Genomic DNA, 16,992 nt, shown 5'->3' with positions numbered 1-16,992 from the left:
ACAAGGAGACGGATTCTCCCCTGGAGCCTCCAGAAGGAACCCACCCTGCAGACACCTTGATTTCAGCACAGGGACTGGAGCTGGACTTCTGACCTTCAGAACCACAAGATAATAACTTTGTGTTGTTTAAGCTGCTACATGTGTGGGGATTTGTACTGCAATAAGAAAATAATACAATTTGTAATCTAAGTAAATTCCTCCTGGAAAAGGCAGTGTGGGAGATAAAAACATACAGACAAAGTCCCCTGCCCATACCGAGTGATCTGGGGCATGCCTTCTAACTACCTTAGGCTGCAGGTCTCCTGAAAGCATTAAATGAGAAGACATATTGGCACATGGTAAGTCCCCCCAAACAATAGCTCCTCCCCTCCTTTCTGGCCCCTGATGTGGGGGTTGCCAGGAAAATGGCCTCGGGGAGCACATACTGGGTCAAAGATAATTAAATAGGGATTTTTGGTTGGTTTGTTCTCTTTTGTTTAAGAACTGAAAGCAGACACCAGCCAGAGACAATACCGGAGGCCACCAGGAGAGGGCAGCCCAGAGCCCGGGCAAAAAGGCACCAAAATTCTGAGCCTTTTGACGAAAAACCAAGGATTTTACCAGCCCAGCTTGCCAGACACCACAGTCCCACTCTGGGGACTGAAGGAGCCTGCAAATGCCATGAGGTTTTACAAGAACACACTGGCGAGAACTTTACCGCCCTTGACGGAAAGAAGCTTCATTCGGCTTATGGTATTTTTTATAGTGGAATTCACTTGGAGGAAAAATTGCTTCTTCAAAAAGTCAGAATAATAGGCACACTTTTTGAAAAGATGAATGCTTGCTTGCTCTCTCTCTCTCTCTCTCTCTCTCAGTTCATGATTAGTCCTGGCATCTACTTAACCCAGCTTTCAAAGAAAAAAGAAAGGAAGGAAAGGAGGAAGGGAGGGAGGGAGAGAGCAAGGGAGAGACGGTGGAAGGAAGGAAGGAAGGGAGGGAGGGAGGGGAAGGGGAGGGAAGGGCAGAGGGAAGAGAGGAAAGGAGGGAAGGAGGGAGGGAGGAGAGAGGGAAGGAGGAAGGAGGGAGTGAGGTAAGGAGGTAAGGAGGAAAAAGCCCTTTCCTTAATTTTAATCCACCTCCATTTGCAACATAAGAGAAGTCACAAAATTTCCACATTTTGAAATTAGTATCATGGAGCACACAATACAGGGATGCACACACCAAATACACTTCCTTTGAACTTGGTTATGAATTTCATTGTGATTTTTTAACACTGCAGGGTAGAATTAGAAAAATCATTATTTCTGAAACAAAGAAGCCACAGGTCTTGGAAGCTTATACCAACCCAGTTGCCACGCAGTCCCAGAGTGGAAGTGACCCTGCGCCCAGGAAGGCCACCCCTGGAGGCAAAGGGGTGCAAAGGGGCTTCACCGCAAGGGGGGTTGGCAGAAAAGGGGAACCCACGTGAACCTTGGAAAGCACCACATCTTCAGACTGTTTCAAGTTATACCAAGCACCTTGCTCTCTCTCAGCTTAGAATACGAGATCTCTGCAGACACCCAGGACCCCGACATGGGCAGAAAGGCCACGGCAGCCTCAGGACCAGCTCTCACGGCATCAGCTCAAGAGAGGCCGTCAGGGAGCCCTGCCCTGGCTGGCCAGCTGCACAGTCGTGGCACTTTCTCTCAATCTAACCGGCCTCACTAAGGCTCCTGGTGCCCCGTGTCACAACGTGAGTGTTGACAACAATGGATCCGTGCATAAACCCAGCTCAGATGGAACGTGCTCAGGGCTTCCAGGACCAGCCGGACTCTTCTCTCTGCTCCCTCTCTGCACGGCTTCCCCAGCGCTGGCAGAGTCTAAAATCCGAGAGAGAGCTCGGCTCTGGGACTGCTCGCTGCATGCTCAGAATTGAAAGCTCCCACTGGCATCACAGAAGCCGCGGGCTCTTCTAATCCCAGGGCTGGTTTTGCAAACCCCCCGGTGTCGAGGGTTTACACCCACTTCCGTTGAGCCTTATACATGAGCAACCGCAACCAAAGCACTTTCTGACACACTGAGGGCCTCTGTTTACTGCACATACCTGTGTGCCTGGTCACTGCTGGTTTTATGGCTGTGGCCCTGAACATCTGGGTCCGATCCTGTCTGCACGTGACAGTGGTGCTCTAAAACCATCTTCTTTAACATTAATTTGGAGATACGAATGAGCTAAGTGCCTAGGGCTGCACAAAGAGGGAAAACAGAGCAAATCTCATACCCATAGGCCAATCTCCAGAACTCACCGATCATCAGTTACTGATCCATAAAATGGGAACAATTTTACCTCCCTGGAAGGGCTTTTGTGAAGGTTAAATGAGATATTGTATACCAAGGACTGGACAGAACATAATGTTATTATATTATAATTCTGCAAAGCCTCATGCTCCCTCATCTGAAGACTCATTAAAACACTTATTTCTCAAACGCAAAACCTGAATCTTTAAGTCACAGCGTCAATGAGTTCACACATCCTCATTTCTGTAGCTGGTGCATGCACTGCCTTCTACATTGAAGGGGGTCTGCTTAGTGGCAGTGAGCATAGAGAAGCAGCGGTTAGGAAGCTTGCAGGGTGGGAATCCTGATCCACTGACTTAGGAATCACTGACTTAGGAATCACTGACTAAGGAACCACTGACTTAGGAATCTGGGGCAGGTGTGGCCACCTCCTTGAGCCTAGATTCCTCATGGGTAGCAGCAGGGCCACTGACCACAGCTCCCTCTTGCGATGGAAGGCAGAGCCGTGAGAAGCAGCTGCACACAGGGGCAAGTGGCTGTGCAGAGCCCAGGGCGGCAGTGTTCTGCCTCACTTTGTTTATAACCAGGGCTACCAGGACCCTCTCTCAGCGTGGGATTTGGCCTGCAGACGATGCACCATGCAGCGCTTTCTGTGCTTTATTCCTGGGCCGTTCCTACCTTTTATCTGATAGCAACCACTTTCTAAAGACAGGATATATACTTCCCTTTCTGAACCTCTTAACCCTGGGACCAGACAAAACTATAAGAGGGAAAACTGCTGGAAACCTCAAACAATAACGGCCCCTTGAAAAGGCAAGGACCACCCCCAGAGATGGCCAAAGAGATCCCACGGTCTCCATCATGGGCTCTGCGTGCCCATTTTTGGGGATCCCTGAAGTGACCACCCATGGAGGCAGTGGGGGTCTGGGTGCTCAGAAAGAAGTAGTCCTCTGACTTTGACAGCAAGAAAGTCTGGGCTTTGAGCTCACCCAAGCCACCAGTGGGGTCTGAGTCCAACTCAGCCTTCACATAATTCTGCTTCGCTATAGAGATCAAGGTTCCCTAGAACCAGTAGATATTGTGACCAGAGGCAAAACCCCCAATAACATAACTCCTGGCTTCCTGGAGGAGGATCCCTATGAGATCCAGCAAAGAGTTTACATTCTCTGGTGGGGGTTCAGATAGTCCCGGCTTAATATATTTAAGGGTTCTTTCATCTCCTGGGCATAAGACAGTGTGGAGTAGTGACTGTTCATTTATTCAACAAACAGTTACCAAGTATTCATGACATGCTCTCTGCAATCCCGTGTGCTAGGTGCAGACATCAATTCACAAAAGGAGCAGAGGAGAGCCTTTAAAGCAAGAGCAAGTGGCCAAGGTCCAAGGAACACTGGAGGGTAGAGGGAGCCTGAAAACCCAGGCTCAGGACAGAGGTTGACTTTGCTAGTGTGCAGTTTTCCTAAGTCAGGGAATGCACGAGGCTGCATGTGACAACAAAACCAAGCGTGGTGTTTTGACCTTATTTTTCTCACCACTCAGGAGACAATGAGTCCGGGGCTCTGCCATTGTTTGAGGATGCCTTCTGGGACCCAATTTGTGTTCCACCATCCTCAAACTCACAAAATGGCTGCTTTCCCTCAGCCATCGCATCTGAGTTCCAGGTAGAAGGAAGAAGTAAGAGCAAAGGGCGGAAGGCATGGCCAGCTCAGTTTGTTCCTTGTTATCAAGAATAAAAACAGCTTTCCCCAAAGCCTAACCTAATAGACTAACCTAATTAGATACCGGTGACCAGAAAGAAGCCACATTGCCACATTGGTGTAAATGAGTCTAGAGGTGTATTAAACAGGGCACATTGTCAGCCAATGGACTAGCACAGATGAGGTTTGTTGGCAAGGGAGAGAGAGAGAGAGAATCAATACTGGACAGGCAACTTCCAGTGTCTAATAATTCCAGGCATATGTGGTTGGCTTATCATTAGTGCCACTTATGTGAATATTCATAGCAGCTCCCTCTCTGCTGTGAGTTAACCAAAGCGACTCAGAAACACGAACAGTGTCAGTATTTTCCGGCTCATTCGTTACTTCATTTGCTTAATACTGACTTCACAGCCACCATGCATTAGGCCGGCACTGGACATCGGCTATGCAGGGAGATGGGATGACATTCTTGCCTGTGTATCTAGCATGCGTCTGCCCTGGAAGAGTTGCCTATCTATCCAGAGGTGGTTCAAACCAAACTGCATGGGCAAAGAGCCTATCTTCAACCTACTTGTAAAGACAAGATAATAGTACTTCTGGCCATGCAGTGTGGCAGAAATGGCAGATTCTTAGATATGGATTCCAGACACTGCATCTGATCTCTCTACAACCATGCCTCTGTCTGAATGCCTTTGTATGCAAACGAGTCATTCACTCATTCAGCAATTCACTGAATGTCAACTCTGCTTTGGGTACAGCACTGGGCACTGGGGAAGGTCTACCCAGCATCCATCCCTCCTTCTTCCTTCCTAAAACAAAACCCCAATTCTGTTCTGAGACGAGCAATTTGGACACCTACCATGTGATGGATTATAACGGATCTAAGACACACATGACAATGCAATTCTCTGCATTCCCAGTGCTCCACCCCCATCAGTTTAGCTAAGAGTGGCCTGTGACCTAGTCAATGAAAACTTCTGCAGGGATTCTGAGAAAGTGTTTGTCTTCCTGGTACAGGGAAGAAATGCAGATGGTGCTACTATCTGCACCTTCTTCTGCTCTGAACTCAGAAGCAACGACTGGAACCACAGCAGCCAGTTTGCAGTGATGAGGCACTAAATGACACACTAAAGATGGCAGAATGGAAGAAGAGGATTAGGCAGGCACATGACCGTGTCCCTTGTCTGCTGCTCCAGCATGTGACCACCTATGTCTGCACTCATGGTTACGTAAGAAAAATTTACTCCCATTTATTTAAGATTATGTGAATTGGGTTTTATTCTGTTGGCCAAGAACATCCTGAAATGATATTAATAGAAATAAGAATGACAGAGCTCTTACCCTCAGAAACCAGAGAGTTTAAGTAAGAGAGATGATTGGCCAGATAATGTAAGTTCTCCAGTAAGGAGGCAGAGGGTGGTACGAGGGTACACAAGATGGTCCTAAACTAACTGAGAAACGGGGAGAGGCAAGGCTTTGCTGAGGACGTCATGTTAAGTCATTAGAAACATGCTCCTCTTTCTTTTTTTTTCTTTTTTTTTTTTTTTTGAGACGGAGTCTCGTTCTTTCGCCCAGGCTGGAGTGCAGTGGCACAATCTCGGCTCACTGCAAGCTCCGCCTCCTGGGTTTACGCCATTCTCCTGCCTCAGTCTCTCAAGTAGCTGGGACTACAGGCTCCCGCCACCATGCCCGGCTAATTTTTTTGTATTTTTAGTAGAGACGGGGTTTCACCATGTTAGCCAGGATGGTCTCCATCTCCTGACCTCGTGATCCACCCGCCTCGGCCTCCCAAAGTGCTGGGATTACAGGCGTGAGCCACCGCGCCCAGCCAAGCTCCTCTTTCTATACTGTGTGGCCCCTAGTGTACCCATGTTAATCTGAGGATGCCAGGCTCCGCCCCATCCCCAGTGAACAGCGTTTCCACTCACCTGTTCCCGCTTCGTTCCAGGATAGAGGGGAGATACGACCCGGGAGTCCTCAGTTCCCACTATGCCACCTAGGACTCTCCCGCCTCTACGAGTTATGAATCGGGTCTGGGTGTGCCTAGACTCCGCCCACCACGCGGGAGAGCAATGCAGGTCACCGTACCAGGCTGCAGCTTCCGGGCGGGCTGGCCATTAATTATTAACAAAGCAGAGAAAAAGATACCAGCTTAGCCATCACCCCAGACTAAACTACGGTTTAGAGAACACTGCATTTTAGCCTAAGGCAAACGGCTTCACCGTCCTATTTTAGATACGGCCATGCATCAGTGATCAGGGCCATAAGTGAATTATCCTAAAAACAAAACTACAGCATAAGAGTATATGCAATTGCATTCAAATGCTCTCCAGAAAAAGCACAGGCAGGGGACACAGGAGCGGCGTCTCGGAAGGCTCCGATCAGCAGCAAAGTCCCGCATTTCCATACTTCGCGGCTCCGCTTCTTGGAAGGTTCGTAATACATAGTATTTGCTACCCTATTGGGGAAAACTATTTCCAGTCTAATTAGCATGAAATTTTTAGAATGCAAATGCTTTTCATTTAGACATAAAACAAAATGCCACGACATTTCTTCCATCCATTTATCATAAACAAGTTAATTACCGTGTAACAAATCGCTCCTGCTGGAATCTGTATGTTTGGGGCTGCTGTGAGCTGACTCAGGCAAAGAGAAGGAGCCACGGAGCAGTCGCTGATAGCTCATGGCCTACTCAGAGGAACATGGCCACTCTGTGAAGCTTCACTCGTCAAATTAAGGTTAAACTCTCTCTGCTGGAATAACTCAATTATAAGTAGTCATTATCTGTTTAACTTGATTCCTACCAGAATAACAGAAACACCACACTTCCTGTTTCCTCTTCACACAGGCCTCCTCACTGTGGTCTTGTAGTTTCAAAGTACTCTGCGTACAGAGAGAAATGTCACTGTGCCCTGGTTTCAGTGCCTGTCAGCCTTAGCTCTTGCCTCCATATGTGCAAAATTATTTGTAAGATATAAAACATCTCTTTCTTCCTGAGACTCTACACCTTCAGAAGAACGAGTGGAAGAAAACAGTGAGAAGGGGACCCACACAGGGCAGGAGAAGCAATGCGACTACAGCCCCTCGAGGAGGGTCAGAGAGGACCCAGCATGCCCAGGTGCTCGGGAGATTCTCTGCAATGCTTCCCTGAACCAGCCCTGGGCTGGGCTGCACATGTAAGTCAACGGGCGCTTGGAAAATGAGTCCACACAATGTCTGAGCTGGTCCAGATTCACCCAGGGGCATGTGACTCTTGGCCCCCCACGAGGCGAACACCACCTGGGCACAGGGGCCAGGGCAACATCCGGCCAGTGATCTAGGCTTTCCCACCACACCGATCAAGAGCACAGCACGGTTTGGCCTGGACCACTGGAGTAGAGATCCCCACACAACACACCATGAAAGGGAAAAGATCCTTGTTTGAAATCTCACGCTGTGTTGTAGAAAGCATGAGAATCTGTCATTCTCTTCTGTAGTAAGCAGTATTTATTAATAAAAAGAGAGGCATTTTTCTTAAGTGCCTGAGTAAACTGGATACTCCAAGGTCTTATCATATTTGGCCACATAATCAGAGAACTTAAGGATGCCAGTTTCAGCACAGCAGGACATGCACACAGCAGACTGCAGTCAGTGCCCCACGAGTTATAAGAGACCGTCCAATGCACTGAGAGTGAAGGATCCCCTCAGGCCTTCTCTGGGGGGTCCCCTGAGATTCTCGGTAAACCAAACGATCCTGAAAATGGCCTACCCATTCTAACTCCAAAGTGACATACACAGTGCAATTAACAGAGTAGCTCTTGAAAGCTCTTTACTATGTATGCCCTGTTAGATTGCACATCCATTCTGCTCCTAGGCCAACTGCCTAGAGATTTTTTATTTTTTTGATGATTAATGAGTCAGTAGTGTCACAGTTTAGATAACAAAACTAAGTCAGAAAACTTGGATTCGGTGCAAAATAAAAATCCTATCCACATAACCAGGAATCAACAAGGCACGTCAACAGGTTCTGTCTTGAAGGGCGAGGATCTGAAAAATCACTTCACTATAAGCGTGAGCGAGTTCGCGCACATGCATGCACACACACACACACACACACACAGGAACCGCTGTCAGTTCTGGAGGGAAAAGTTTACATTCCCTGGGACACAAAACTGGTGGGCAGTCAACAGTCCTGAATGTGGAAATTTAGCTTCGATACTTTATCAAAAGTCCTCTTCCTCTATCGCTTTGAAATCAATTCAAAGGCTGCCACTTCCAGGAAACTGATGCAGAGAGGAAAGGCTCACAGCCAAGGTGCTCACGGCACAGAACTGATTTATGTCCCCTCCCATGCAAATATAAAGTCTAATTAGTTTGTCTTGAAAGGGAAACAGACCAATAAGCAGGATGATCTACTGTCATCTGAGTTTTGAAGCTGTCTCTGACTTTCCCATCACAAGTGTGGATATAATTCTGCAATTACGATAAAGCTAATTGGTAGTTCCCTCCTGCATGTGTGTTTTCGTGTTGTCAGTGGGGCAGTAATGAAAATGAATGCCACGTTTGTGAACAGACCGTCTGTGGGCTTATTTACCGCATTTCCAACAACATCGTCTGCTTTATCATACATTTCAAAGCAGGGATAATTTAAGTATCCAGAACTTCATGCATAAAAATACTTGGTAAGAAGGTCTCTCTCTGTACACTATTTGGGTGATGTTACATCCGAATTACAGTTTGCTGCCCAGGAAATGATTCACTTCACTCAAAAATGACAGGGATTCTGAATCATTCACCTGTTATGCAAAACGCCTTTCAGGTCAACCAATTTGCACCTCGTGGACTTCACCACCATCATTTCACAGAGAGCACAAAGATGAGGCAAGCCTTGCCTCTCCCATCTACATGTTTCCCCAAGGAAAAGCATGGCAGCAATTCACTCCCACCCCTCCACACCCCGCCTTACCTTGAAGTAGCTTTTCCCCTTCTAGAATATTTTGGGAGATTAATGCCGTGTAATCATCTTCAGAGAACCCAGCCTTGCAGGTCTCTCTGGTTGTAAGATCCTCATTATGGGCCTGAGAACACAAAGGGGAGAGAGTAAAACAATAAGTTCACAGAAATTTAATCCAAGCAACATTTATCCAGGGCCTGCTGTGCAAAAGGTCTCTGGCTAAGAGAGAAAGGCTGGCAGGCCACAGTTTCCACCCAGACGCGATACCCCGTCTGCTCCTCTGCTCTCTGGGGACTTTAGGGAGCACTCTCCAGGCTGCAGACCCGGAGCATCCTTCCCCAGCCCCACACACAGCAGGTAGGGAATGAAGGACGGACTGTTGGGGAAGCCAGGCCGGCCAGGGCCTTAGTGGCAGAGGAGATGCCTGAGAAATGACCAAAAGGCAGAGACAGAAGACTTCAGCCGCTGCTCCCGAAGCCACTAAGGGCAGGGAGGCCAAAGTGTGGGCGGCTCTGCTCAGACCATTCGCGCTTTAGGCCCACCGCTCTGCGCTCTTGGTAAGGCGGAGGCGGCAGCTTCTTGTGTCCTCTCCAGGTCACCGGGAGGGAGGAGAAAGAGGAGAGAAAGAAAGAAGATTCTCTAGGACTAGGTCCAGAGCCGGTCGAAGAAGGCAGCTCTGCGGGAGGCTGCCGGGGGCTGAGGTGAGGAGGCAGTGGGGGCGCTTCCACCTTCTAGCCTTCAGCCCGCATTTTCACCCTCGGAGCCCCCATCTCCAGCCCAGGCAGGGAGACAGCTCCCCTAACTGACCGGAAAGGGGGTCTCCTCCTGTCCTCCGGAGCTCGCTCGCCTTTCCTGCTCAGTGGGGAAGTCTAGAGCCCATGGCACAGGGCCAGGGAAGGATGGGGTGGACGACAGGGCCCTCTGACCAAGCTTCTGGGAGGGGGCGTGACAGGCAGGAGGAGGTGGTGGAGGGAGAGGCAGTGTGGGCAAGCGGGAACCCAGCCCCGCTGAAGGAGCAGGAGCACAGCGGTGCTTGGCTCCCCGGCGAGCGCAGGAAGCCTCGGGTGCAGCCCGCACCGGGCAGTGGCGCCTCCCGCCCGCCGCCTCCTCCACCTCCGCGCGCTGCCGTCGCCCGCCCATGCTTCGACTCCGGAGGCCGCCCCCAGCCCGGAGCTCCAGGCTTCCCGACGCCGGCACCGCGGAGGGCGCCCCTCTGCCCCCAGCACCGAGGAAGGAGAGCGGGACGCAGGGTCATTCCTTACGAAAAGCTCTAAACCGCGGCTTTCTTCATCGGCCACGAAGCTCCAAATCGCAGCCGCAGCCCGGTGGGAGGCTCAACTCGTCCAGGAAAGTTTCGGCCCGCCCGAAGCGTACGCCCAGCGCATCCCCCAGCGCCCCGCGGCCTCGGAGCGGGCCTCCCGCCGCTGGCACTTGTTTATTTCCGAGGTTACAACAGCGCTGCCCCGGAGAAGGCAGCGAGGCCGATCGGCCACGAGAGGGGGTTCCTGCAACTCCCGCCGCCCCTCCGCCTCCGCCCAAGGGCGCCCCCGGAGCCGCCGCGCTCTCTGCCCCCGCGGGCCGCGCACCTCGCCAGGCGCAGAGCAAAGCCGGCAATCCGGCCCGCGGGGCTCTGCAGAGGCAGCGGGAGACCCGCTCGCCCTCCCGGGGCGCCCTCCCGCGCCGCGCCCGCCTGGCGTCCGGCTTCCCGGCCCGAGCCCGGCCCAGCTCCCAGCCCCCGGGGCCCCGCCGGACACGCAGGCCAGCCCCGCCGAGGGCTCGGGGGTGAGAGTGCCCCGCAGTCCTACCCCGCCGCCCACCCGCAGCGCGGGTCCTGCCGGCACCCACAGAACTGAGCGGCGCCGCTAGACGGACCCCCAGGCCTTGGGCAGGAGAGGTCGGGCAGGCGCCCCGCACTCCCGGATCCCTGGCCCGCAGCCGCCGGACGCCCCACGCCTTCAGCCACGGCCGGGGCTGGGCTCGGCAACTCCCGCGGCGCGCGGCTCCCGGGCGATGGAGGGCGCGCCGGCTCCGCCAGTGGGAAGCCTGCCCCATGCAGGCAAGCCGAGCTCCGGGTAGCGGCTACGGGCTTTGGGCGGCCGAGGGAGGCTCGGCGGGTCCCGTGCAGGCGGAGCTCCCCGGGTCCTCCACCGAGCCCCACTCCCACCCTGCTCCGCCGCTCCCCGCTGCCCAGGCGGCTTCCCGCTCCTGCCGACCGCAGGCAGCTTCGCCGAGCGCGGGCGCCGGGCTGGATGCAGCGGGGAGCGCGGCGGGGGAGCCCGGGAGAGCCCCGCCGGGTGTGTGCGCGCCCCGCGGGATCCGGGGACGACCTCGCGCTGCCCGGGGCTTCCGAACGGCGGGGGCGGGAGGCGGCAACTTACCCGGAGCGCGCCGGAGAGCGAGAGCAGCAGGAGGAGCACGCCGGCGCCCGCGGTCATCTTCCCCGCCGCCCGCCCGGTGCCCGGCACCGGGAGCCCTCTCCCTGCCGCCGCCACCGCCGCCGCCGAGACCACCGCCGCCGCTGCGATCGCCGCCGCCGCTCCCCCGCGCCTGCCCGGAGCCTCCAGCCCCGCTGCGCCCGCCGCGCTCGCCGCCCCGGCTCCGGGAGCCAGGCCAAGTCCGGCCGGCGGCGCGTTCCCTCGGGCCGGTGCGTCCGCCGGCCTCGCAGCCGCCCGCGCCTCTGTTCCGCGCGCTAGGAGCTGCAGGTGAAGCCGCGGCCGCCCCGCCGAGGCCCCGCCCCGCCGCCCGGCCCCTGCGCTCGCTCTGCCGACGCGGGCCTTAAAGGCGCAGAGCCCGCGCCCGCGCCCGCGCCCCACGCGCCGCACCAGCCCAGCCTCGGCCCTCCTGGACGTCTGGAGCCGCCCGGTTGCGGCCGAAGAGGCCAAGGACGCTCGTTTTCCAGGGGAAAAAGGCGCGGGTGTGGAGACTGAAGACAGCGCTGGGGTTTCCGTCCCCACACCCGGGGCACCCTTTCTGGATGGGGCGGTCCCGCCGTGGTCTTAGTCCGACTTCCCGCCCGGGCCTGCGGTGGGAGTGTGCACTTCCATTCTGTCCTTTATTTTTCAAGTGTCTCCTTGCTAACTCCCCTGACCCGGGCTTGAACCCAGGTCGGGCAGCTCAGGGGTGAGGGTTTCCACCTGGAGCAGATGAGCAGAGGGCCACGCTGAGATTTCAGCCTGTGGGGCTTTGCAGACCCTCCCGCTTCTAGGAAAACTCAAAGCCTTGGCCTGGTCTAGGGATGTACCCTAGGATTGGGGACGGTAGTAATTCCTGTGTGTGCATCAAAACACCCTGTTAGGCCTCAGAAGCCAAGAAAGAAATTAGAAGCTCCAAGAAAGAAAGAAGTGCCCAGACAGGAGCTGTCAGGAGTGTCTGCGCCGACAGGCTGGGCCGGCTCCAGCTCCCTTTGCCCTGCATGGGTGATGGCTGAACTGGGGGGCACTTCTTTAAGGGTTATCAGGTAAAATATATGTACAGGTCGGACAGTGAGTAAATGTTTCTGCACTTTTCCTTTTGGCTTGGAGATTTAAAGAAACGCGGTTTTGTTTGTTCAGATCCATCGAATTTTCTTTGTCTAGGGTTTCAGGGACTCTGTGTCCAGAATACATTAGTTCTGGTTTAAGAAATAGGTTGCAAAGGAGAGGGTGGAAGATTGAGTGACACTGTTGAGCTCTAAGATCAGAGTCCACTTGGGCAAGCCAGTAGAGAAAGCTACAGAGCAGCCGCTTCCCTCTCTCCCTCCCAGAACCTCCACCCTTGGGGGCAGGGTGGTCTCCTGGTTAGAGCTCCGCCTTACGCTTAAGGAAACCAGATTTTAGATAACCCCGGAGGACAAGAGTAAGCACTACATCCGAGAGCACAAGGCGACATTCGGTTTTGCAACTGTAACTATGGAACTAGTCAGGGGACACAAAATCTGCCCCAGCCTGGACTCCTATCAGTTATGGCCTTGTCCCACTCTCCACCTAGCCAAAGAAGCAGAGGTTACCAGTTGACATGGCTGGACGTTTAGACTCACTCGAAGGTCCTGCATAGCCAGTGAGGTTTCATGAACAGACCCATCCAAAATCCTCATGGACAGAGAATTCCATTCCTCGGCCATGTGCCCGTCCTTTTGGAAGACGCCCCCTCTGCTTTCCTCCTTATTCAAGGTGCTTCACCACTGCTCGAGCGACATCAGAAGCTGTCCAAGACTGTTTTAGACACCAAGACAGCTCTCTTGTCTTGTGTCCCTGGTCTATTTTCTTAAAATATCTGTCGCTGGGGATACACCTTTGTCTGCAGGAGGCCTGAGCATTATGCGAGTTATTTCTTTGGAGAGGCATCACAGACTCCGCATTTGCTCCAATGTGCTCTGCGAAACTGTTGAAGCGCTGAGGAGCGCGCCAATTTGAAAAAGAAAAGGTGTGAGTGTGTGGCAGGGAGACTGGGGTCCAGGAGCAGGTGGGTCCTGAACTCCAAACACTGTGTTAAGCACATCTCCCTCTACTACTGAATGAATCTTGGGTCTACTGCAGCGTGATTTCCAGAAAGGGTAGAGTTTGACAATAGCCTGTCCTTACAAGGTGCTAGCTATGTGCCAGGCACATGTGTAGGAGCTTTATGTAAAGTTGCTCTTGGAGTCCTTCTAACTCCACTATACAGTCAGGCAGAGGAGGGTGCAGAGGGCAGGCACGGGGAAAGCTGCAGTGCCAGCATTCTCACCCAGAGCTGGGACCCTGGCACACGCAGCATGGCCCCAACTTTGTTCAAAGAAACCTTCTTACACAGCTGTAATGTCTTACGGGAACTCGCATTTTCAGAAATACATAGTTTCAGAAACACTGCAGTAACTGATAGGAGTCCAGTAGAGAGCATTGGTTTATCAGACTTACTCTGAATGCAGCAGCAAAGATTGCTGAGACAGAAAAGAAAAATATGACCTAAAATACAAAGCAGTGGCTCCAAAGAATGGTCTTCAACCTGTCACTCCGAGTGTGGTCCCCAGACCAGCAGCATCAAGATCCCCCAGGAGCTTGTTAAAAATGCAGAAACTCAGGCCTTACCCCAGACCTGCTACATTGATTCTGAATGCTGATGGGATTCCCCGCCACGCCCACCTCTGGTCTGCAATCATCTGCAACAAAATCACAGAGAAACTCATGAAAAATGCCAGTTCCTAGGCTCCACCTGAAATCCATGGACTTGGAGCTTTTGCGAGTGGGTCCTGGAAGCTGACCTTGTAACAATCTCTCCAGTCCATGCTCATGCCACTAGCATTTGAGAATCATGGCCTGTCCCACAGACAGTATGTCCCACGTAACAGAGCAGCAGCTGGAAGCATTAGAAAAGTGCTCTCTCCTATGCCCCACCCTGGATTTCCAGAACCTGGACCTCCAGGGGTGGAGCCTGGGCCTCTGCCTGGGGTAGCTGGAGAAACCCTGGCACAGTGTTTGGCACATTGGCCAGTGGGGCTGTGGCCTGCCATTGCTCCACCCAGTGCGGGGAAGACCACAGCTGGCCTGGAGGAGGAGCTAGTCTCTCCGCACTTTGGATAAAGAGCCCTAGAAAAATGTGTGCGTTTGTTTCTAAGAGAGATTAAGAGAATGCATTTGGGAGGTAGTGTATAAGTGACTGTTTGCTCTCAACACCTGTAAACTGTTGACAGTAATTGGACTACAGATGTTTGCTAAGCTTGATAGACTTCTCCGTCTCCCTCTTGATGAGGTGAGTCTGGGAAGGGGTTCATCTTTAGAAGCAAAAACCAAGTGCTTGTATCAGGGCCACATTTCCCTATATTCGTTGGATGTTAATTTGTTTCCTTCCCTATTGATAGTTATTATTGTAGACACTTCAATGTTCGACAAAAAGGCTGTTTTGTACAGAAAGCAGTGAGATGTTGGCAAAAGGTGTGTTCATAGAATAAAACATTGTCTTTGTGGGCAATTGAAGATATTCAAGGCACTGTGGAAATGAATGGAATCAGCCTGCTACCCAGCTCAAGAAAACTCCCTGCATGCAATAGAGAAGAGTGATCTTAAAGCAAAAAGCAAAGGAGAGATTGAGAGGGGCGAGCAGGCAGCAGAGACACCAGTACAGATCGCTCCCTGCCTTCCATTCCAATAACGCTCACCCGCCGAGGTGAAGCTACACTGGGAATAAAGAAAGGAATAGAGTTATTGTTGTAGGTTTTTCAAAATCTATCTTTCTCCATGAACAGGGATCCCTATGTACTGTGTGGCAGGTACCGTGTCGAAGGTTTTCAATCATGATCCCATGCGATCCTCACATAGGACGGAGGTGGTGATGCCCATGGTCCACAGACAGGACAGACTTGGGTATGTGAGCAGCCTGGCCTGGGTCACCCGCCGGCACGGGGTGGGCTGAGATTCTACTCCAGGCAGTGTGACTTAGGACCTGGGGGCATGGCTGTGAGGTGCATCCCTTGGAAGCAGAAATCCCAGGGGGAAAGATGCAAATGTCCCCTTCCAACCTAGGGCTGTCTTCTTTCCTTTTCCAGTCTCATGCTCAGCCTGGCCCACTCGCCACCAGCAGAATCCTGACCCTCTAGTCCATCCAGAAGCACACGCCCCCATCCAGGCTCTGTGCCTGTGCCTCTGCTGCTCCCTCCGGAGCTCCTTTCTCTTGGAGCACTGTGTTGGCTTTAGCTGCTGCAGGGCTTGGTGGACACCTCTCTCCTCACAGTGTGGTGGAGCTCCTTTCTGTGTGTCCGCCCTCTGGCCACTCCGAGAGCCTTGAGGGTGGGGGAACAGGGTGTTCCCCTCTCCACATGTGGCCCAGGCTCTAACCCTCTAGGGGCCCCCAGGGGGTGGACCCATAAAGCAATGATACCAACGATGACCCCCACTGGCTGCAGTGTACCCTGGGGTACTTCCTGCACTCCCCCATTATACAGATGAAGACACTGAGGCATGAAAAGAGGGGAGGAGCTTGACCTGGAACCCAGGGCTGGCTGAGTTCAGACTTACAGCCTTAGTCATGACTGTGCTCCAAAGAAGCACACCATGCACGCTGGGTTCTGAGGAAGAACCAGGTGAGGCTGCTTCTCTCACTCCCCTGGGACTTGGGGGTCTTTGAATCTTTGGAAATTTCCATGGAGCAGGAGATGCAATTCACAAGGGGAAAAAAAATTCAAAACAAAACAGTCAAACCATGCAACAATCAAAGGTATCGGATCTGCTGGAGAAAGGATATGCGTCCTGGCAACAGAAGATGGGGAGGGGCCGTTTTGAGATCCCAGGGCTTTTGTTTGTTCCATGTTGTTGCTTTGCTTGTTTGTTTCTTGTCTGCTGTTAAAAAGGGGGGAACACCAGAGGTGGGAGCAGAGACACACGTGTCACAGGGACGCCAACGACAGGGCCCTGGCTCCACCTTGCATCATGTCTGCCTTGTCGCTGGCTGGTTTATAGAAGCAGCTTGACAGAGGAGAAAGGAGGTCAGGGTAACCTCTACTGGAGTGGGAGCCGCTGACATGGGTGGACTAATAGTGTCAGCGTGAGACACAGTGCACCTTGTTACACTCCCATGTCCCACGGGGGACGTGGGCCCCAGTTCCCTCAGCCTGGCCCCATCCTCTGCACCTGTTCCCTGGGACCCCCCCCCCCCCCCGCCTCCCCGGCGTGGGATGGACTGTGCGCTTCACATCTGGGACTTAATGCATTCACCTGCCCCGTATCCTGGTACCATTAAGGTGGGGCAGAGAACTGAATGTTTTTCTTTTACTTTAATTTTTATCTTTTTTTCCTTTTGTGGTTGATTCTTATCCCAAAGCATAATCCAAGTGCATCTACTTCCCTCTAGCTGAAAACTGGAGATCCATCATTGCTCACCTGGATCTCTGCCGGTCTCCTCCTCACTGGGTTCTCTCTGCAAACCAGGCCCCAGAGGGACCCACTGAAGACTGAATCAAGACTGTGACATCCCGGTCCTGGCTTAAAGCCCTCAGGGGCCCTCCTGTAGACACTCAATAACAGCCCACAGGTCCTAAACCCTCTGGCCTCTGCCCGAGTCCTCAGTCCGGTGTCCCCGCACTGCACTCCACTCCCAACCAATGGCCTCTTGTTTCTCCCTAGCTGGTTCCTGCATCTGGGTCTCTGAACTTGCCATTTGGAA

General features: G+C 52.9%; 1 protein-coding gene across 2 annotated transcripts in view; it reads right to left on the bottom strand.

Annotated features, from left to right (window-relative positions):
• Nucleotides 1-11,536, bottom strand: part of CDH4 (cadherin 4) — a 704,555-nt gene extending 693,019 nt beyond the window's left edge. Inside the window, exons 1-2 of one of the 2 annotated variants that reach the window (XM_016938212.4) lie at nucleotides 11,262-11,536; nucleotides 8,896-9,007 (exon numbers count right to left, since the gene is read on the bottom strand). In XM_016938212.4, coding sequence (XP_016793701.1) covers nucleotides 8,896-9,007; nucleotides 11,262-11,318 — 169 coding nt within the window. In that variant the 5' untranslated portion in view covers nucleotides 11,319-11,536. Of the gene's footprint in view, nucleotides 1-8,895; nucleotides 9,008-10,145; nucleotides 10,483-11,261 lie in introns of those variants that run through there. The other variant, XM_016938213.4, reaches the window with a different exon arrangement.
• Between the last annotated feature and the right edge of the window lie 5,456 nt (nucleotides 11,537-16,992).

This window comes from Pan troglodytes, chromosome 21, assembly GCF_028858775.2.
Source record: "Pan troglodytes isolate AG18354 chromosome 21, NHGRI_mPanTro3-v2.0_pri, whole genome shotgun sequence".
Taxonomy (NCBI): Eukaryota; Metazoa; Chordata; class Mammalia; order Primates; family Hominidae; genus Pan; species Pan troglodytes.
This window is presented reverse-complemented; position numbering and strand designations above follow the sequence as displayed.